The sequence below is a fragment of the Littorina saxatilis genome, linkage group LG1, assembly GCF_037325665.1.
Source record: "Littorina saxatilis isolate snail1 linkage group LG1, US_GU_Lsax_2.0, whole genome shotgun sequence".
In the NCBI taxonomy this organism is placed as follows: Eukaryota; Metazoa; Mollusca; class Gastropoda; order Littorinimorpha; family Littorinidae; genus Littorina; species Littorina saxatilis.
The window spans coordinates 71,526,033-71,543,494 of NC_090245.1; the positions used below are offsets into that span (position 1 = coordinate 71,526,033).

The window sequence follows — 17,462 nt, forward strand, 5'->3', positions numbered from 1 at the left end:
CCCCTCATAGTATGATTAATTTGTTTTATGTAGGTTGTACTTTTAATTGTTCTATTCTGTATATATATGTTCTTTTGTAAAGGGCCTAGAGCCATAGGTTAGGCACTTAAAAATGTCCAGTTATTATTATTATTATAGTTTTCCTCCTAAGAGGGTGGGATTCTATTGTTTACTTGCATATGCTACTGACATAAAAGCCATACTAAACAAGAAGAGCAAACGCTCGATCGAGTCACTTTCGCAGTTCTGAATATTATATGAGGCATCAGATGGACAGGAAGAAATTGCTATTCACAACACAATGAGTCACGTTCACATAAAATTTGAGCCCGGTCACTTTTATAGTTTCCGAGAAAAGCCCAACGTTAAGTTGTGTGTTGCCGAACAGAAAAGGCTAGTTATCTCCCTTGTTTTTCTGATAACGTTCGTAAAAGGCTACAGATGTAAATACTTTGATGTAAAGAATAATCCTACAAAGTTTCAATCACATCCGATGAACTTTGTCAAAGATATAAAATGTCTAATTTTTCCTTTGACGCTGACCTGTGACCTTGAAAAAGGTCAAAGGTCAACGAAACCATCGTTAAAGTGTAGAGGTCATTGGAGGTCACGACTAAACAAAATATGAGCCCGATCGCTTTGATAGTTTCCGAGAAAAGTCCAACGTTAAGGTGGTGTCTACGGACGGCCGGCCGGACGGCCGGCCGGCCGGACAGACTAACACTGACCGATTACATAGAGTCACTTTTTCTCAAGTGACTCAAAAACTCCTCAGAATGCTTGCTTATATTTAGCAAAGACCGTGTGGCAAACATTTCTGACCAACTGCTGTTTATTACAAAGGATAGATCTTATACTAATAAAGATTTGTTGCTGTTCATAGTGGTGGTGGCATTGTTGACTCACTGTTATTAACCCTTACCCTGGTGCGACTCCAAATACATACATGGATTACAGTGCCACTTGTGAATTAACAGAGAGGAAAACAAAGAAAACAGTCATAGTTCCACTTGTCTCTTATCTTTGGGTGTATGGGTGCATACGGGATAAAAACGCTGTCATCAACCAAACAGGCTGTAACGTGACATACCATACGTAGCGAAAAACAGTTCCAGTATACGTACTTTGACGCAACATTTGTCACGACAACCTTGCTTTCAATTAAAGACATATAGGCTCTGTCAGAGATGTAGTAAAGCAAGCCATGGAAATGTGGATTTGCATACACCTCTAAACTAAAAATTGCCATGGGCCAGAATGAAGAGAAAGAAAAAAGAAAAAAATCCACCTACAATTGCACCTAAGCAACTGTACATCACAACATCATTATTGAAATGTTATTATTGCTGTTTTTACATTTACTGATTTAGTCAAGTTATAACTAAATCTTTTAACATAGACTCGGAATTGAGACGAGGGTGGTGGTGTCTGTGTGTGTGTGCATGTGTGCGTGTGTGTGTGTGTGTGTGTGTGTGTGTGTGTGTGCATGTGTGCGTGTGTGTGTGTGTGTGTGTGTGTGTGTGTGTAGAGCGATTCAGAGAAAACTACTGGACCGATCTTCATGAAAGTTTACATACAAATTCTTCCAGATGATATCCCCAGACTTTTTTTGTTCTTTTTTATATATAAGTCTTTGATCACATCATATCTGGCTTTTAATGAAAGTTGAGGTGGCACTGTCACACCCTCATTAACAAGTTGGTTGAAATGTTGGTCATGCAATCTTCAACAAAGCCCAGACTATGGGATTGCATTTCAGCTTGGAAGCTTAAAAATGAATTAAAGAGTTTGGTCAGAATCTCAAAATTATAATTAAAATTAAAGTTTTAGTAATCGATCCAAAAATGATTTCATCTTATTCTTACCATCTCCTGAATCAAAAAACATATGGATATGTTATGTTTGGATTAAAAACAAGCTCAGAAAGTTACAAAGAATACAGAAAAGCGCGCTTTCCTGTTAAACACAAGCGCTACTGCATTATTCTGGCATGTCAATTTCATTACGCTTTGCAGGTAAACGTGTCAGCGGTTTCTTGGGTGCGGGGTATCGACAAAACTATATTGTCATGGTAACAAAAAATGCAGTGCGTTTAATTTCATTCTGGGAGTTCTACGGATTCATTAAATGTTGTAATTTTGCTTTGCGTGACTTAAAGTTGTTGTTGTTTTGGTTATTCTACAGCTAGCAATGTGAAGAAAGTAAAAAAAAGTTTGTGGACGACTCTGTCTGTGTGTCAGTCAGTTACCTTCTCCAGAGAATGGTTCCCATCAACAACAAAAAGAGAGAGAGAGAGAGAGAGAGAGAGAGAGAGAGAGAGAGAGAGAGAGAGAGAGAGAGAGAGAGAGAGAGAGAGAGAGAGAGAGAGAGAGACAGAGACAGAGAGAGAAACAGAGAGAGAGAGAGAGAGAGAGAGAGAGAGAGAGAGAGAGAGAGAGAGAGAGAGAGAGAGAGAGAGAGAGAGAGAGAGAGAGAGAGATGTTTTATAATGCAACATTTTGAACACGACTGATGAAACCAAAGACTCCCAATAACCCCATGAGATCTTTATCATGCACAACAACACCAAAGGTTAGCTTGAATAACAGGCAATAAAATACATGCACTACTAAAGCACAAAAGTTTAAAAAAAAAAGTAAACAAGATAAAGTATCATAACACCAAACATAGTTCAGCTCACAAAGATGTGCTTCAAATTTTCAGCAGAGTAAAGTATTAATTTCATGCAAACGTGAGATTAGTAGTCTCCTATCAGTCCCCCCACAAAACTACTGTGCGCACACTGACAAACGTTAACAACCAACATCAAAGATTCAAACTGCAATGGTGGTCCCTGCATGGCTGACTTACTGTTGCTGACTGTGCGAAGATGAGTTAGTATGCCTTTCGAGAGAACAAGATGCAAGGATTATGATACAAAGTTGACAGAATACGCAACTACAGAATGGACAGAGTAAAAGCTAATGCAAATCATATTTTGAAGACAATCACAGGAAAATACAAGTAAGTGCTGTAAATAAATACTGTAAGCATCCGAACATCCATGATTTAAACATGCTTCACACGCATCTGTCGCACCGTCAATTAAGTTTACCAATACATTTAAAACAAATACTTCTTTCAATGATTTCTAACAAAAACTGTAATCATGTGTCAAAGTAGTGGATAGGCTTCGGAATGCGCTTGTGAAGAAAAGAAGTCTAGGAATTTTTCTCATCACATTTTTTTCCCACTGACCGTACTGATCGTATTCTAGACAATCATGCGTACAAAATACGGTGAAATCGTATGGGTTCCCAGGTCTGGTATTGGAAGTAGGACATTTCTCTGCATATTTCAATGACCACTTGGAGAGGAAAAAAATACACAAAGTTTTGGACAATTGCAACATATACACGCCACAAGAAGTTGCTCTACATCTACTTGAAACAAGAAGGGCAAAGCCCATACGACTCACATGCTTTACACATTTTTCCTACCAAAATACATGTGACCTTGACCCAAGGTCAAGGTCATCCAAGGTCATGCAACACAAAGCTGTTAATTCAAGACATAGGAAGTACAATGGTGCTTATTGGCTCTTTCTACCATGAGATATGGTCACTTTTAGTGGTTCACTACCTTATTTTGGTCACATTTCATAAGGGTCAAAGTGACCTTGACCTTGATCATATGTGACCGAATGTGTCTCATGATGAAAGCATAACATGTGCCCCACATAATTTTTAAGTTTGAAACAGTTATCTTCCATAGTTCAGGGTCAAGGTCACTTCAAAATATGTATACAATCCAACTTTGAAGAGCTCCTGTGACCTTGACCTTGAAGCAAGGTAAACCAAACTGGTATCAAAAGATGGGTCTTACTTTGCCCTATATATCATATATAGGTGAGGTATTGAATCTCAAAAACTTCAGAGAAAATGGGAAAAATATGAAAAATAGCTGTTTTTTAGGCAACATTTATGGCCCCTGCGACCTTGACCTTGAAGCAAGGTCAAGATGCTATGTATGTTTTTTGGGGCCTTGTCATCATACACCATCTTGCCAAATTTGGTACTGATAGACTGAATAGTGTCCAAGAAATATCCAACGTTAAAGTTTTCCGGACGGACGGACGGACGTCCGGACGTCCGGACGGACGGCTCGGGTGAGTACATAGACTCACTTTTGCTTCGCATGTGAGTCAAAAATGCAAGGATCTTTCTTCTTGTGTACGGCAGAGAACAGCGCTGGGTGTCACTTTAAAATATAAAAATACAAAAAGGAATAGAGTTCCCTCCCCCAAACCAAATGATCGTGAGCAACCAACTTTCAATTTCTGATAACCTTTCCACAAAAGATCAACCACTGCAATGAACTGAGTAGACATTTTACATAGGTCCAATACCAATCCAATACCCCAAACACACATCCATGTTAAAAAAAAATCTGGAGTATCTTAAACATATCCATCACCAAAACACATCAAACTTGAAGGTACCCTTATATACAACAGAAAATTATTGAAATTGAGACATACAAAGCAACTTTTCTCCCAAAATGCAACAAAAAACAAAAACAAAAAAAAGGAAAGAGGAAAACAAAATCATGAATCCTTTTCTTGAAGAAATGTTTTCATCAAAGTCTCGCAGATCTGGATCAGCAGACTCGGAAGGAAAAACAAAGAATAAAATGTCCACTAACCCTGCAAAACCGGGGTCTGGTGTTTTCATGAAGTCATTGTTGTTGTTGTTAACTGCCTGGTGGATTTTACGCGCCATGTGCTGAGCTCCATCTCGCGGTAACGACGGCGCTTTGTCCGGACCCGAGCCGCGTTTGCTGACCAGCGAGTGCTGGATTTCCTTGCTGGACTGACGTTGCACTGAAAAAAGGAATATTTGATTGGTCAGCAAGTGCAAATTGACAGAATATTTATATGTTGGGGATTGAATGCAAAATTATGCATTCATGATCAGCAATATTAATTTTACTACATGAATGCAGCACTCTCTTGTTTTTGTAAATACTACATGTAGCAAACATGTGATCAGTGAGTCACACTAACTGTGCAAGGTTTAAGTTTGCACCTAAACCTTCAGCTTGGCTCAGAAACAATACTTTCTATGAAATAAAACACTTTGACATACATAATACAAAGCGTGGAATACTGTTACAGGGAACAGAGCGCCAAAATGAAATGTTATTTCAAAATCGTACTGGTAAAACTGACATGAGAACAAACGCACGCCATCTTTGCAAAAGCTTGTAAGCTAGTTATTTGGTACTTCAAGCATACTTTTATGTCCTTTGAGAAGTTCTTCAATACTACCTAGTACTCACTGTCATCTTTTTTGTTTTATTTCTCATACAGCCAAAAACACATCACAGTGGAACCCCCCTTTTAAGACCTCCAAAAATCTGAGAAAATCAGGTCTTAAAAAGGAGGTAGTCTTAAAATGGGGGTAATTTTTCAGTGGTGAAGAACAGAAAGTCTGAGAAAACAAGGTCTTAAAATCGAGGGGGACTTAAATTGGGAGGTCTTTAAAGGGGGGTTCCACTGTATTTTCAAGGCACTCCTGAACCACAATACCTTGTTTGCGTGAAGGAGGTCTAGTTGTGGGGATGGGAGGAGCGGCAGTGCCAGGGATTCTGGGGGCTGGTCTGTTGGGAGCCGCACGGCGAGAAGCCACACCCTCTGGGGCGGGGGGTCCTGGGGCACGGGGTCCTGGGGCACGTCTGGGTCGCGATGACCCATTGCTTTGTGCCTGCTTGCGACCTGGTCCTGTAAAGAGAATTGTTGCAGTAAAATGCTCATCTGTAAAACAAAGTTTCTGATGGTGATATCAGTTGTTGTTGTAGGTTATTACTTTCATCCTTATCTCGGTTTTGTGTACCGTTGTTTGTTTTGGTTTTTATGCTACTTTCTCTTTATCTATGCTGTGCTGAAATCGAGAAAGACCACAGAGCCTCCCTCTCTGCGTGTCACACAAATCATATGCCTACATACCCAAACACACACAGATAAAGAGAAGTGCAAAACAAAGCATAACCACACACACACAAATGTAAACACCCACACACACACACACACACCGTCAAACAGACAGACACACACACATATGAAGGTGCCAAAAAGCATGAACAGACACATGCACACACAGACACACATGAAGACAAAGCACAAACACACATACACACTTTCTCATTATCTAAAAAGAAATTCCATGACTGTGAACACTGACTTGAATCTTTGGGCAGCCCAGGAGCAATTGAGATGGTGAGCGTTTTTCCTGAAGCCTTCAGTGCTGCAACGTCTGTCTGACCTGGTGCGAACTTGACGTCCCTGTGACCTCCCCCTCCCCAGCCCTCCTTCTTCACCGAGAACTGCAAGCTAAAAGTGAAAAGGGCTGTGCTAACTGCTTGGCAGTTTTATTTCAGTGGTATTTGACATTTCCACTGCACTGACTGGACTCCAACTATGTGTGGAAGAATATGCTAATCACAAACTTCAATGAGATGCAATCAACTACACACCATACATATGTATTTACAGCAGATGTTGTCACTTCCTCCTCCAACACATACGTTTCAGAAGGAAAGAGGAACTCATACGGATTTCCAAAAGAGAAAGGGAGTTCTAGAAGAATATGCTTGTCACACGGGCCTCGGGGCAAACTGAAAAAAAAGTTACCATGATCTTGAAAATAACATTAAGCCCTCTCTCAATACACAGAAAAATCATATAAACAAAGATAGCCTATATTACAGCCAGAGACAGACATTAAAAATGATATTAAGTTTAATTAAGACTCGGCCACAATCTTTTCCCATCCAAAGAACCCAGCACCCCCTACCCCCACTGTCCCTCCACCCTCCCCCTTTCACTGCCCCCCCCCCCCCAATCTCACCCCAAATTCTCCACTCTCTCACCTGTCATTGAACTTGAGAGGTAGAGGCTTGCCTGTCTTCTCCTTGAATTTTTTGGACAGAGTTGTCAGGAATTCTGTCTTGAAAATCGTCTCCAGGAAACTGTCGTACTCCCCAGCCACATGCAGGACGAGGAAGTCATCTTGATGTGTGCTGAAAATAGCAACAAAGCCTTTATTTTGCTGTTCAAACCAACAATGACAAATGCACATTCGACGATTTACATTGCGGCTGGGGCCACTTTGCCTTTGCGTATCAAGTAAACATTTCTAGCCTACTACCAAGAGACATGTTTGAATGTTTACCACTTCAAGTTTTCTACTGAATTTTTATTTGCATAACCATTTAACTAGAGAACCACAATAAAAACAAGAAGAGCAAACGCTCGATCGAGTCACTTTCGCAGTTCTGAATATTATATGAGGCATCAGATGGACAGGAAGAAATTGCTATTCACAACACAATGAGTCACGTTCACATAAAATTTGAGCCCGGTCACTTTTATAGTTTCCGAGAAAAGCCCAACGTTAAGTTGTGTGTTGCCGAACAGAAAAGGCTAGTTATCTCCCTTGTTTTTCTGATAACGTTCGTAAAAGGCTACAGATGTAAATACTTTGATGTAAAGAATAATCCTACAAAGTTTCAATCACATCCGATGAACTTTGTCAAAGATATAAAATGTCTAATTTTTCCTTTGACGCTGACCTGTGACCTTGAAAAAGGTCAAAGGTCAACGAAACCATCGTTAAAGTGTAGAGGTCATTGGAGGTCACGACTAAACAAAATATGAGCCCGATCGCTTTGATAGTTTCCGAGAAAAGATATAAAATGTCTAATTTTTCCTTTGACGCTGACCTGTGACCTTGAAAAAGGTCAAAGGTCAACGAAACCATCGTTAAAGTGTAGAGGTCATTGGAGGTCACGACTAAACAAAATATGAGCCCGATCGCTTTGATAGTTTCCGAGAAAAGTCCAACGTTAAGGTGGTGTCTACGGCCGGACGGCCGGACGGCCGGCCGGCCGGCCAGCCGGCCGGCCGGACAGACTAACACTGACCGATTACATAGAGTCACTTTTTCTCAAGTGACTCAAAAATCGTAAATGTTAAACACGCACCTAAGCGAGACACCTGCTATATTCTCCATCAGAATGCCTCTCTTCACCACCAGCTTCTTCATGCCTTTCTCTGGACCCTTCTTCACCTGGTCAACACAAAAGACAGTCACATGGTTTTGTGATATGTGCATCAAACGAAAGTGCAAATACTGGCACACTGTGTAAATCAAATATTGTGTATCACTGGGGAGGAGATTCTACTGAAGACTTTTATCCAGGCTTCATTTTACGGGAAATAAAATAATTTTGCACAGAAAACAGACTAATTTTTAAAAACAGCTAAAGACACACTCTGTCAAAACAAAGGGGGAAACAAGAAGAAGAAAAATGTATACAACACACAAAAACAAGTCGCGTAAGGCGAAAATACAATATTTAGTCAAGTAGCTGTCGAACTCACAGAATGAAACTGAACGCAATGCAACGCAGCAAGACCGTATACTCGTGGTCCACCGCTCACGGCATAGGCAGTGAAATTGACAAGAAGAGCGGGGTAGTGGTTACGCTATGCTGCACAGCACGCTTTTCTGTACCTCTCTTCGTTTTAACTTTCTGAGCGTGTTTTTAATCCAAACATATCATATCTATATATTTTTGGAATCAGGAACCGACAAGGAATAAGATGAAAGTGTTTTTAAATTGATTTCGAAAAAAAAAATTTGATAATAATTTTTATATATTTAATTTTCAGAGCTTGTTTTTAATCCGAATATAACATATTTATATGTTTTTGGAATCAGCAAATGATGGAGAATAAGATAAACGTAAATTTGGATCGTTTTATAAATTTTTATTTTTTTTTTACAATTTTCAGATTTTTAATGACCAAAGTCATTAATTAATTTTTAAGCCACCAAGCTGAAATGCAATACCGAACCCCGGGCTTCGTCGAAGAGTACTTGACCAAAATTTCAACCAATTTGGTTGAAAAATGAGGGCGTGACAGTGCCGCCTCAACTTTCACGAAAAGCCGGATATGACGTCATCAAAGACATTTATCAAAAAAATGAAAAAAACGTTCCGGGATTTCATACCCAGGAACTCTCATGTCAAATTTCATAAAGATCGGTCCAGTAGTTTAGTCTGAATCGCTCTACACACACACACACACACACACACGCACGCACACACACACATACGCACATACACCACGACCCTCGTTTCGATTCCCCCTCGATGTTAAAATATTTAGTCAAAACTTGACTAAATATAATGAGACTTACCAGTTCTAACCCGATGAGGACGAGAGACTTTGCTGTCACCAGTAGGTCTCGTTTCACACTCTGAAACATGGATAACATGCAGCTTATTTATCAAGTTTCCGACTAATGTTTTTTTAGTTGGTTTAAACAAAATTTTATTCAGAATTTCTTCGCATGAACAGTTCAAAACACACAGACAAATTATATATCTTCTCCAACTCTAAAAGCCCCCATTCTTTCATCTCCTGGGCCTGAATATTTTGGTATAGGACATTAGAAAAAACCTGTGACTTGTTTTTTTATATCCTAGAACATTTGTTTTGGTAAAAATTGTGCATTTTTACAATTGTATTTCCTGGATAACCAGAATTTCCCCCCCCCCCCCCCCCCATTCACATAGCAAACCTTTCAGCATAACTGTTTTTCAATCAAAATTTCAAGCAAGGAAAACTCCAACTCCTAACCTTGAAGCGCCTGTCATACTTGTTGACTGTGGCAGCAAACTCGATCCTCTCTCGCTTGCCGACAAGGGTGCGTAACTCTGGGTTGTCATCCAGGCCGAGGTAGTCTCCTACGAAGTTCCTGTTGAGACTGTGTCGTCTGCGTTCCTTCTTCTGGTACAGTAAGTCCGATGCTGCAATGACGCAAAAATTTACGTAGTGTATAGACAATTCTTCTAGACGTCAAAGACAGAATTTTACTCTGAAAGCAGCATATGGCTGCCTGAATGGCGGGGTAAAACCGGTCATACACGTTAAAAAAAAAAACTCGTGCAAATACGAGAGAACGTGGGAGTTTCAGCCCATGAACGAAAAAGAAGAAGAAAGACAGAATTGACTTGAAAATCTATAATAGGTTTTAAAATTACACTTTTCAAAGAAACAGATTTTTTGCACATAGCTTTCTATACCAGCTATCATTATCAGTCTTCTTAAAATAAAAAGGAACCAAACAAAAGACAATTACTCCTTATTGGAAATAAATAAATAAAGAACAAGAGAAAGAAGAAAAAGAAGGAAAGAAAAGCAGAAAAAGCTCCGTATCTGCCAGTTAACATGCTCAAAAGTTTGATACCTACCCTCTTCTCGCAACTTGACGTAAAGTTTGATAGCATAGTGACGACGCCAGGCTTTCTGAATGACACGCGCGAACGTGTCAAACTTCCTCTCTCGCATCTCTTCCAGCAGGAACAGCTACACACACACACACAACATATCAGCATACAAATAATTTAGAGTGACCCATGTGTATGTGTTTTATGCAACAGGAATAGCAGCACACACATTAAAAAGAAACAAAATCATCAAACGATATACTCAATGCAGCAGAAAATTGTGGCTATTTGTATAAAATGGAAGATGAATAGCTTTGGAGGGAGAAGTTGATATATATATGTTACAGTAAATTCATCAAACCAGTCAATTTGTAAATTCACTCCGTAAATTTACCAATTTACTGAAAAATTCAGGAAATTTACAAATTTACTGAGTTTGACACCCAGGAAATTTACAAATTTACTGAAAATTTCAGTAAATTTACAAATTTACTGGTTTGATGAATTTACTGTAACATATATATGTGTGTCTGTGTGTGTGTGTGTGTGTGTGTGTGTGTGTGTGTGTGTGTGTGTGTGTGTGTGTGTGCGTGTGCGTGTGTGTGTGCATTTGCATGGATTCACACATGTACATGAGAATAACATTACGGTTTCCTTCAGAGTGTGTAGCTGCTCTGTGCTGTATGCGCTGTGTGTTTGCACATTTCACACAAGGCAGTCACCACTCTACACCAATCTTAACACACAAAACAAACTTCTCTGAACAACATATACTACGTAGACACTAAAATCACCATCTTAGCTTCCCTCCCCTTAAACAACAACAACATCAATCTGCACAAAGATTTTTTAAATCACACATATCATAAATCCTCTTGTTTTTCAAGTCTTGATTTTAGAACGTTAGTTGTCTCAATTTTTCATTCGGAATTTTGGAATCGTCTCTCCCCCGAAAGCGGCGTATGGCTGCTTGATGAATGGTGGGGTAAAAACGGTCATACACGTAAAATCCCACTTCTGCAAAAACAGGAGTGAACGTGGGAGTTTCAGCCCATGAACGAAGAAGAAAAAATTGTCTGTCTCGGCTCCCCTCTCTGCCAAACAACAATAAACACATCACCACACCACAGGGAGAAAGATGGGACTCACCGACTCAGGGTTCTTGACAAAGACCTTGGTCTTGCCCAGCTGGTACTGGTCAGTGTCCATGTTGACACACTTCATCAGGTGTGTCACCCCCTGACGAAGGTCACGTCCTTTCCATGACGGGTATGTTTCAGGTGTCAGGATGGCGTACCTGAAAACATGCACCATTTTTTTCTTCTAAGATGGGTATATTTCAGGACCCAGAATGGCATACCGGGAAACAGGTATTGCTGATATGTTTTTTGTTTTGTTGTGCTGATTAATTGTGTGTGTGTGTAACTATGTGTGTGTTTGTGTGAGTGTGTAACTCAAAAATTTTAGTAATAAATTTTCATTTGATTAATATACTTACCCAACTCACATATAGCAATTAACTCTAGTTCAGTGCTGGTAACGCTGTACGCGTCCCCTTGGTAACAAGGAAGGCGCCTCTAAAAAAAGAGTGACATGAGACCCGTAAGGGTGTCTAAGCCAGCCCGGAAACGAGACTGCCTTCCGTATGCGCGCGCATACACCGCCATATGTAATTCATTCTAAAGCGAAGCCCAACTCACACCTTTTTTTAGACCCAAACACCCACCACAGCGGGGAGGCGGGAGGGAATAAACGATGTGAGTTGGGTAAGTATATTAATCAAATGAAAATTTATTACTAAAATTTTTGATTAAATTACATATCTTACCCAACTCACATATAGCAGATTGCTACTATAGGTGGCGGGTACTCACCACGTTAAGAATGTAGAACCTGCCCTGCAGCCACCAGGGACGGCAAAGCTGAACTGCCGTCCTGACGACTTGAGGCTACATCCCTCAGGTAAAAGTGAATGAAAATGTCTTCCGACCGCCAGTATGCAGCCGCAAGAACTTCAGAGAGGCGTCCAGAACGAAGAACCGCTAAGGAAGACGCCCAAGCTCTCGCTTCATGTGTCCGGGACGAAGTAAGAGGTAACACGGCTCTGACATCGCCGGACTGGCTCTGCCACCAAATGTAAGCCTGCCTAATGGTGCTTGAAACCCATTTAGTCAGAGTGATCTTCGAAATATCCTTCCCTCTCACCGTGTTGAGTGAGATGAACAACAACTTTTGAGTTTTTGAGCGAATCGGTAGAGTCCTAGCCAGGTAGCTGCTGAGGGCCATTACCGGACAATTACAAACATCAGGATCCCCCGGAGCCAGAACGCTGCTCAAGGGGGGAACATGAATACAAGGAGATAACTGACCAGGTTTTTGGTTTTTAGCTAAAAAATCCGGACGAAATTTCAAAGTAAAAGATCCATCCTTCTCTAAGGCAATATCTTTTGCCAAACCCGAGAGAGCGTGCACTTCGCTGCCGCGCCTAGCAGTCGCGAGCAAAACAAGAAATAAAGTTTTCTTCGTAAGGTTAGCCAAACTGGCTAAATGAAGAGGCTCAAAATCATCCGAAGCCAAAAAACGAAGAACTAAAAACAGGTCCCACGCCGGGAGCTGTACCTTTGACCGAGCTAAATCAAGAGAAGCGCCCTTGATTACACTCGCTATCACGCCACTTAAAGTGATTTTATGGCCAAGTTGTCTAAGCGTAGAGGAAATAGCTGACCTTCTTACGCGCAAAGAGGAAGGAGAACCTCCCTGTTCCGCCAACCAGGATAAATGATTAGCTACGTGCATCGATCTCGGAGACAGAGGATCGATGCCGTTCTCTGAACACCATTTGGACCAGGAAGACCAATGCGAAGCATACACAGACTTGGTCGAATCCCTGTGTGCCTGCTGAACCAACTTCAAAGTCGAAGCTGTGGCACCTGCACGGAGCAGAGAGATTCGGACAGAATCCATCCGTGTAGCTGCAAGGCCTGAGGATTCTGGTGAGGAATGCCCGACCTGGGCTGCAACAGATCGCCCTTTTGAACCCCGAGAGGAATGGGCGGACGAACCGCCATGCGAACCAGATGGGGATACCAATGCTGGCTGGGCCAAAGAGGGGCCACCAACACCAACGCCGGCCCTTCTAGTTCTGCTTTTCTTATCACCTTGCCGAGAAGGCAAAACGGAGGGAATGCATAAGCCTGCAGATTTGTCCAGTCCATCTCCAGAGCATTGACCCCCCAAGCTTGAGGGTCGGGAAACGGAGACACGAAAAGAGGGAGACGAGTCGAGTATCTCGTCGCAAACAAGTCGATGGGAGGCTTGCTTACTTGCGCCCAAAGGCGCTCCAGAGCCTGGTGGGAGAGAGTCCACTCCGAGTGTAAGATCTTGCTCCCTCTGCTGAGAGCATCGGCCAAGACATTGAGAGTGCCTTTCAGATAGACCGCTGACAGGAGAATGTTGTGCAAACTGCACCATGTCAGCAAGCGACACGCGCTGTCCGACAGAACCTGAGAGCGAGTGCCCCCTTGACGGTTTAAGTAAGCCGCCACAGTCATGTTGTCGGTGTGAACCTTGACATGACTGTCTTCCAAAAGAGGAAGAAACGCCCGAAGGCCCAGAGCTACTGCCTCTAGCTCCAGAATGTTTATGTGCCAAGAGGCCTGACTGACGTTCCACACACCGGACGCCGTCTGATCTGAAAGATGAGCACCCCAGCCCGACAGGGAAACGTCCGTGAACAGATTGTTCTGAGGAGGCGGAGGAACAATAGGAACGCCCTGCGACACCCAGGGGAGAAGCCAAACACTTGTGGTCCGGCTGAACCAAGACCCCAACTCGATCTGAGCATTCCAATCTTGCGAAGTTTGGTCCCATAGCGCCTGCAGAGCTGCCTGAAACGGCCGTTTGTGCACTCTGCCTAGAGGAACAAGAGGCGCCATGGACTCCATCTGACCCAACAGAGAGTACAACTCCCGGGCCGTGGACAGATTCTCTCCGTAAAGAGAGCGGATAGAAGCCTGCAACTTGTCCACTCTCTTTTGCGACGGGCGAACCGACCAATCCAGAGTATTGAACTGCATCCCCAGATACGAGAAATCCTGTGACGGATCCAACTCCGACTTCACCCGATTGACCGTGAAACCGAGCTGAAATGCCAGACTGAGCACTCTCTGTGTGTGCCTGCTGCAAAGAACCTGGTCCTGGTGCAAAATCAGCCAGTCGTCCAAATAGGCTCTCAGACGCACCCCCTCCTGCCTCACGAGGGCACAGAGTTGACGAATGACCATTGTAAAAATCCAGGGGGCGAGCGAAAGACCGAACGGGAGCGCTCGAAACTGGAAAATTTTCTCCCCCCAACGGAACCGAAGCCATTTCTTGTCTGACGGGTGCATGAGCACATGAAAATAAGCGTCGGTCAGATCCACAGACGTGACCCAGTCTCCTGGCCGCAAAGCCTCTCTCACTGAGGCCGGAGTCTCCATGGTGAATTTCACCACACGCAGGAACTTGTTCAAAGTTGACAAGTCTAGGACAGGTCTCCATGTCCCCGAAGCCTTGGGGACCACAAACAATCTCCCGTAAAAACCCGGAGACCCCTGATCGAGCACCTCCTCGATAGCCCCTTTCAACAGAAGGGATGCCACTTCCCCCTGTACGGCTGCCTTGGCCTCCGGGTCTCTCGGGAACCGAAAAGGCGGCGGAATTCTGGACAGAGGCGCCTTTCCCTCCGCCCAAAGAAGACGAAATCCCGAACAAATTATCCCCACGATCCACTCGCTGGACACCAAATGTGTCCAGGTAGCGATGGCCCTGGAGGGGCCGCCCGCCACCACAAAGGTGGGGGCCAACGGGATCATAAGCTCGGGAAGACATCATTGGGGGTTGGGCTTACGCCCCGACCCCCGAGAACCACCAAATGAACCCCTCTTCTGATAAGGGGCACCACGCCCCCTGCCTCGTGAAGAGGAGCTCTGACTCTGCGCCTTGCCTCCCCCAAAGGAAGGAGTCTGCGTCTTGCCCTGAGTCTGCGTCTTGCCCTGAGTCTGTGGCTTGCTCTGCGACTTAGAAAAACCCTGATGCGCGATACGAGCAATAGCCAAGTCCCTAGCGTCATGAGTCTCTTTTTCCAGCGCGTCAAACGACGCCCGGCCCAAAAGAGACCCTTCCGTAAACGGAGAAAGTCTGAGAGACTCTATCGTACCTTTATCCCTGATCTTGGAGCCAGCAAGAAAGGCCGCTCTGCGGGAGAGAACCGCATGTGTGTAAAGCCTGGCTGACAAATGCATTTGTTCCTGCGTGACTTTGCCCAAAGTAGCCAAAAGAGTCGTCACATCCTCTGCCGAGGCATCAAAGCGGAATTCAAAAGGTTCCAGAGAGGTAGCAATAGACCGAGACAATGATCGCTGAAGCGATTCTGAAACCGAGGCTAGTTCCAGGAGAGACCTCCCTGTTTCTTCCAAAGACAACAGGGAAGCTTCTGAATAGGGGACCGATCTGTCTTTGCTATACCCATCCTCTCTCAAGGAGGCCAGTTCCGGAGTCACCGGAAGCACGGCCTTAGGCAACGAAAAAGACTCAACCAAGCTGATAGGCCGAGAAGCAAGTTTGAAGTTCCGAACAGCAGAACCAGGAACCTGCCGCCCTGCTTGAGCCAGGTACGGCAAAGCCGAATCAGGGGCAACCCCATGCTGTGACAACAGCGGCACCATAGAGAACTGGGACAGCGTCTGATAGCGCGAAGTCGCCAAGACCGTAGCCATCTCAAACGCCACCGCAGGAGACTCACGGAAACGGAGCGAACACCTAGCGTCCTTAGCACTCCGAAAGTCTCCCAGAGCAGACGGTGGAGGTACCAACTGAGAGTTGCACTCCACCACTGCTTCCTCAAAATACTTAGATGCCGTAGTAGCAGCCAGGGCCACAGCCGAAGACAGCTTAAGCGGCAAATTGAATCCAACGCCCTCCGCCTGACCGGAAGCGTCGTCATCAAAACAGTCGTCTTGCACCTCTGCGCAATCCGGAAGCTGATCCCCGTACTGACTACCATCGTCCAGCAGAGAACCAGCTTTACTGTATACCCCCCGCCCAGAGGGCGGGGTCGGAAGCCACACACACTCGCCCCCGTCCCCAGACTGAGCAGAGTGTAGTGGAACTTCCTTATGTGTACCAGGGCTCTTACTCCCCACTGAAAGGCCGCCAAAGCGGGTTGAGTCAGCCGAGAGATAAGAACTTTCGCCCGGCCGCCATGCGCCTGAGGCTACTCGCTCCTGACCACGTGCCGAGTTTTGGCCGGAGAACCCGGTTACTAACTCAGCAGACATACCTTGTGAACGAGAAGGAACGCCGGAATGCGAACCCAAAAGCGGACACGGCACAATCTCCTCATCCTGAGAGGCATGCACCTCCGCTCTCGTGACTGTAGTGGCAGGAGACGAACGAACGCTGGCAAGCGAAGAGACGCCAGCCACACCCGAGGGAAGAGAGCGAAGCTCCGCTCTCGTCGAAGTAATCTCGGCCGCTAAAGTAGACACCTGTGAACTAAGAGATAACAACAAAGCAGCAACATCAGCGGATGCCAACCCAGGCACCACAGGGGGAGAATCCCCCTTAGCAGGTTTATTCACGTGAGCGGTCTTGTCAACCGGCTTAGCCGACAAAATGGCCGCTGTCTTGTCTACCAGCTTAGCGGGCAAATCAACAAACACATCAAAAGATTTTTTTGCAAGAGCATCTTCACCAGAAACGGATTGTTTAGTCTTCCTAGAAGATTCTTTAGAAGAAGTGGGCGCAGCAGCTACCTTTTTAGGCGTACACCTCTTCTTGGCATTGTCGGCCATGACACAACAAAGACTCACGAAAAAATTTTGAAAAATTTTTTGCAAGTCCAAAATGCGGCCAACAACGCTGCCAAAATCAAGAATAAACAAGAACGACCTCACCTCAACAGTAGTAGAGAAGTCCAGATGCAAGAAGATACCAAGAGGAACAACAAAGTCAAAAGACTAAGTCAAAACGGCTGAAACAGCCGGAGCGTACATCAAATGCGACCAGTCTCACTGGCGCTGAGCTTTGGAATGAATTGCATATGGCGGTGTATGCGCGCGCATACGGAAGGCAGTCTCGTTTCCGGGCTGGCTTAGACACCCTTACGGGTCTCATGTCACTCTTTTTTTAGAGGCGCCTTCCTT

At 44.0% G+C, this 17,462-nt stretch overlaps 1 protein-coding gene across 2 annotated transcripts in view; it reads right to left on the reverse strand.

Moving 5' to 3' along the window:
- LOC138977712 (unconventional myosin-Ie-like) overlaps positions 1–17,462 on the reverse strand; it is a 53,804-nt gene that overhangs the window by 10,298 nt on the left and 26,044 nt on the right. Inside the window, exons 18-27 of one of the 2 annotated variants that reach the window (XM_070350377.1) lie at positions 11,428–11,575; positions 10,303–10,417; positions 9,689–9,858; positions 9,246–9,305; positions 8,023–8,108; positions 6,910–7,059; positions 6,222–6,370; positions 5,570–5,761; positions 4,684–4,861; positions 2,851–2,883 (exon numbers count right to left, since the gene is read on the reverse strand). In XM_070350377.1, the coding sequence (XP_070206478.1) occupies positions 2,851–2,883; positions 4,684–4,861; positions 5,570–5,761; positions 6,222–6,370; positions 6,910–7,059; positions 8,023–8,108; positions 9,246–9,305; positions 9,689–9,858; positions 10,303–10,417; positions 11,428–11,575 (1,281 nt within the window). The remainder of the gene's footprint in view (positions 1–2,850; positions 2,884–4,683; positions 4,862–5,569; positions 5,762–6,221; positions 6,371–6,909; positions 7,060–8,022; positions 8,109–9,245; positions 9,306–9,688; positions 9,859–10,302; positions 10,418–11,427; positions 11,576–17,462) is intronic. The other variant, XM_070350378.1, reaches the window with a different exon arrangement.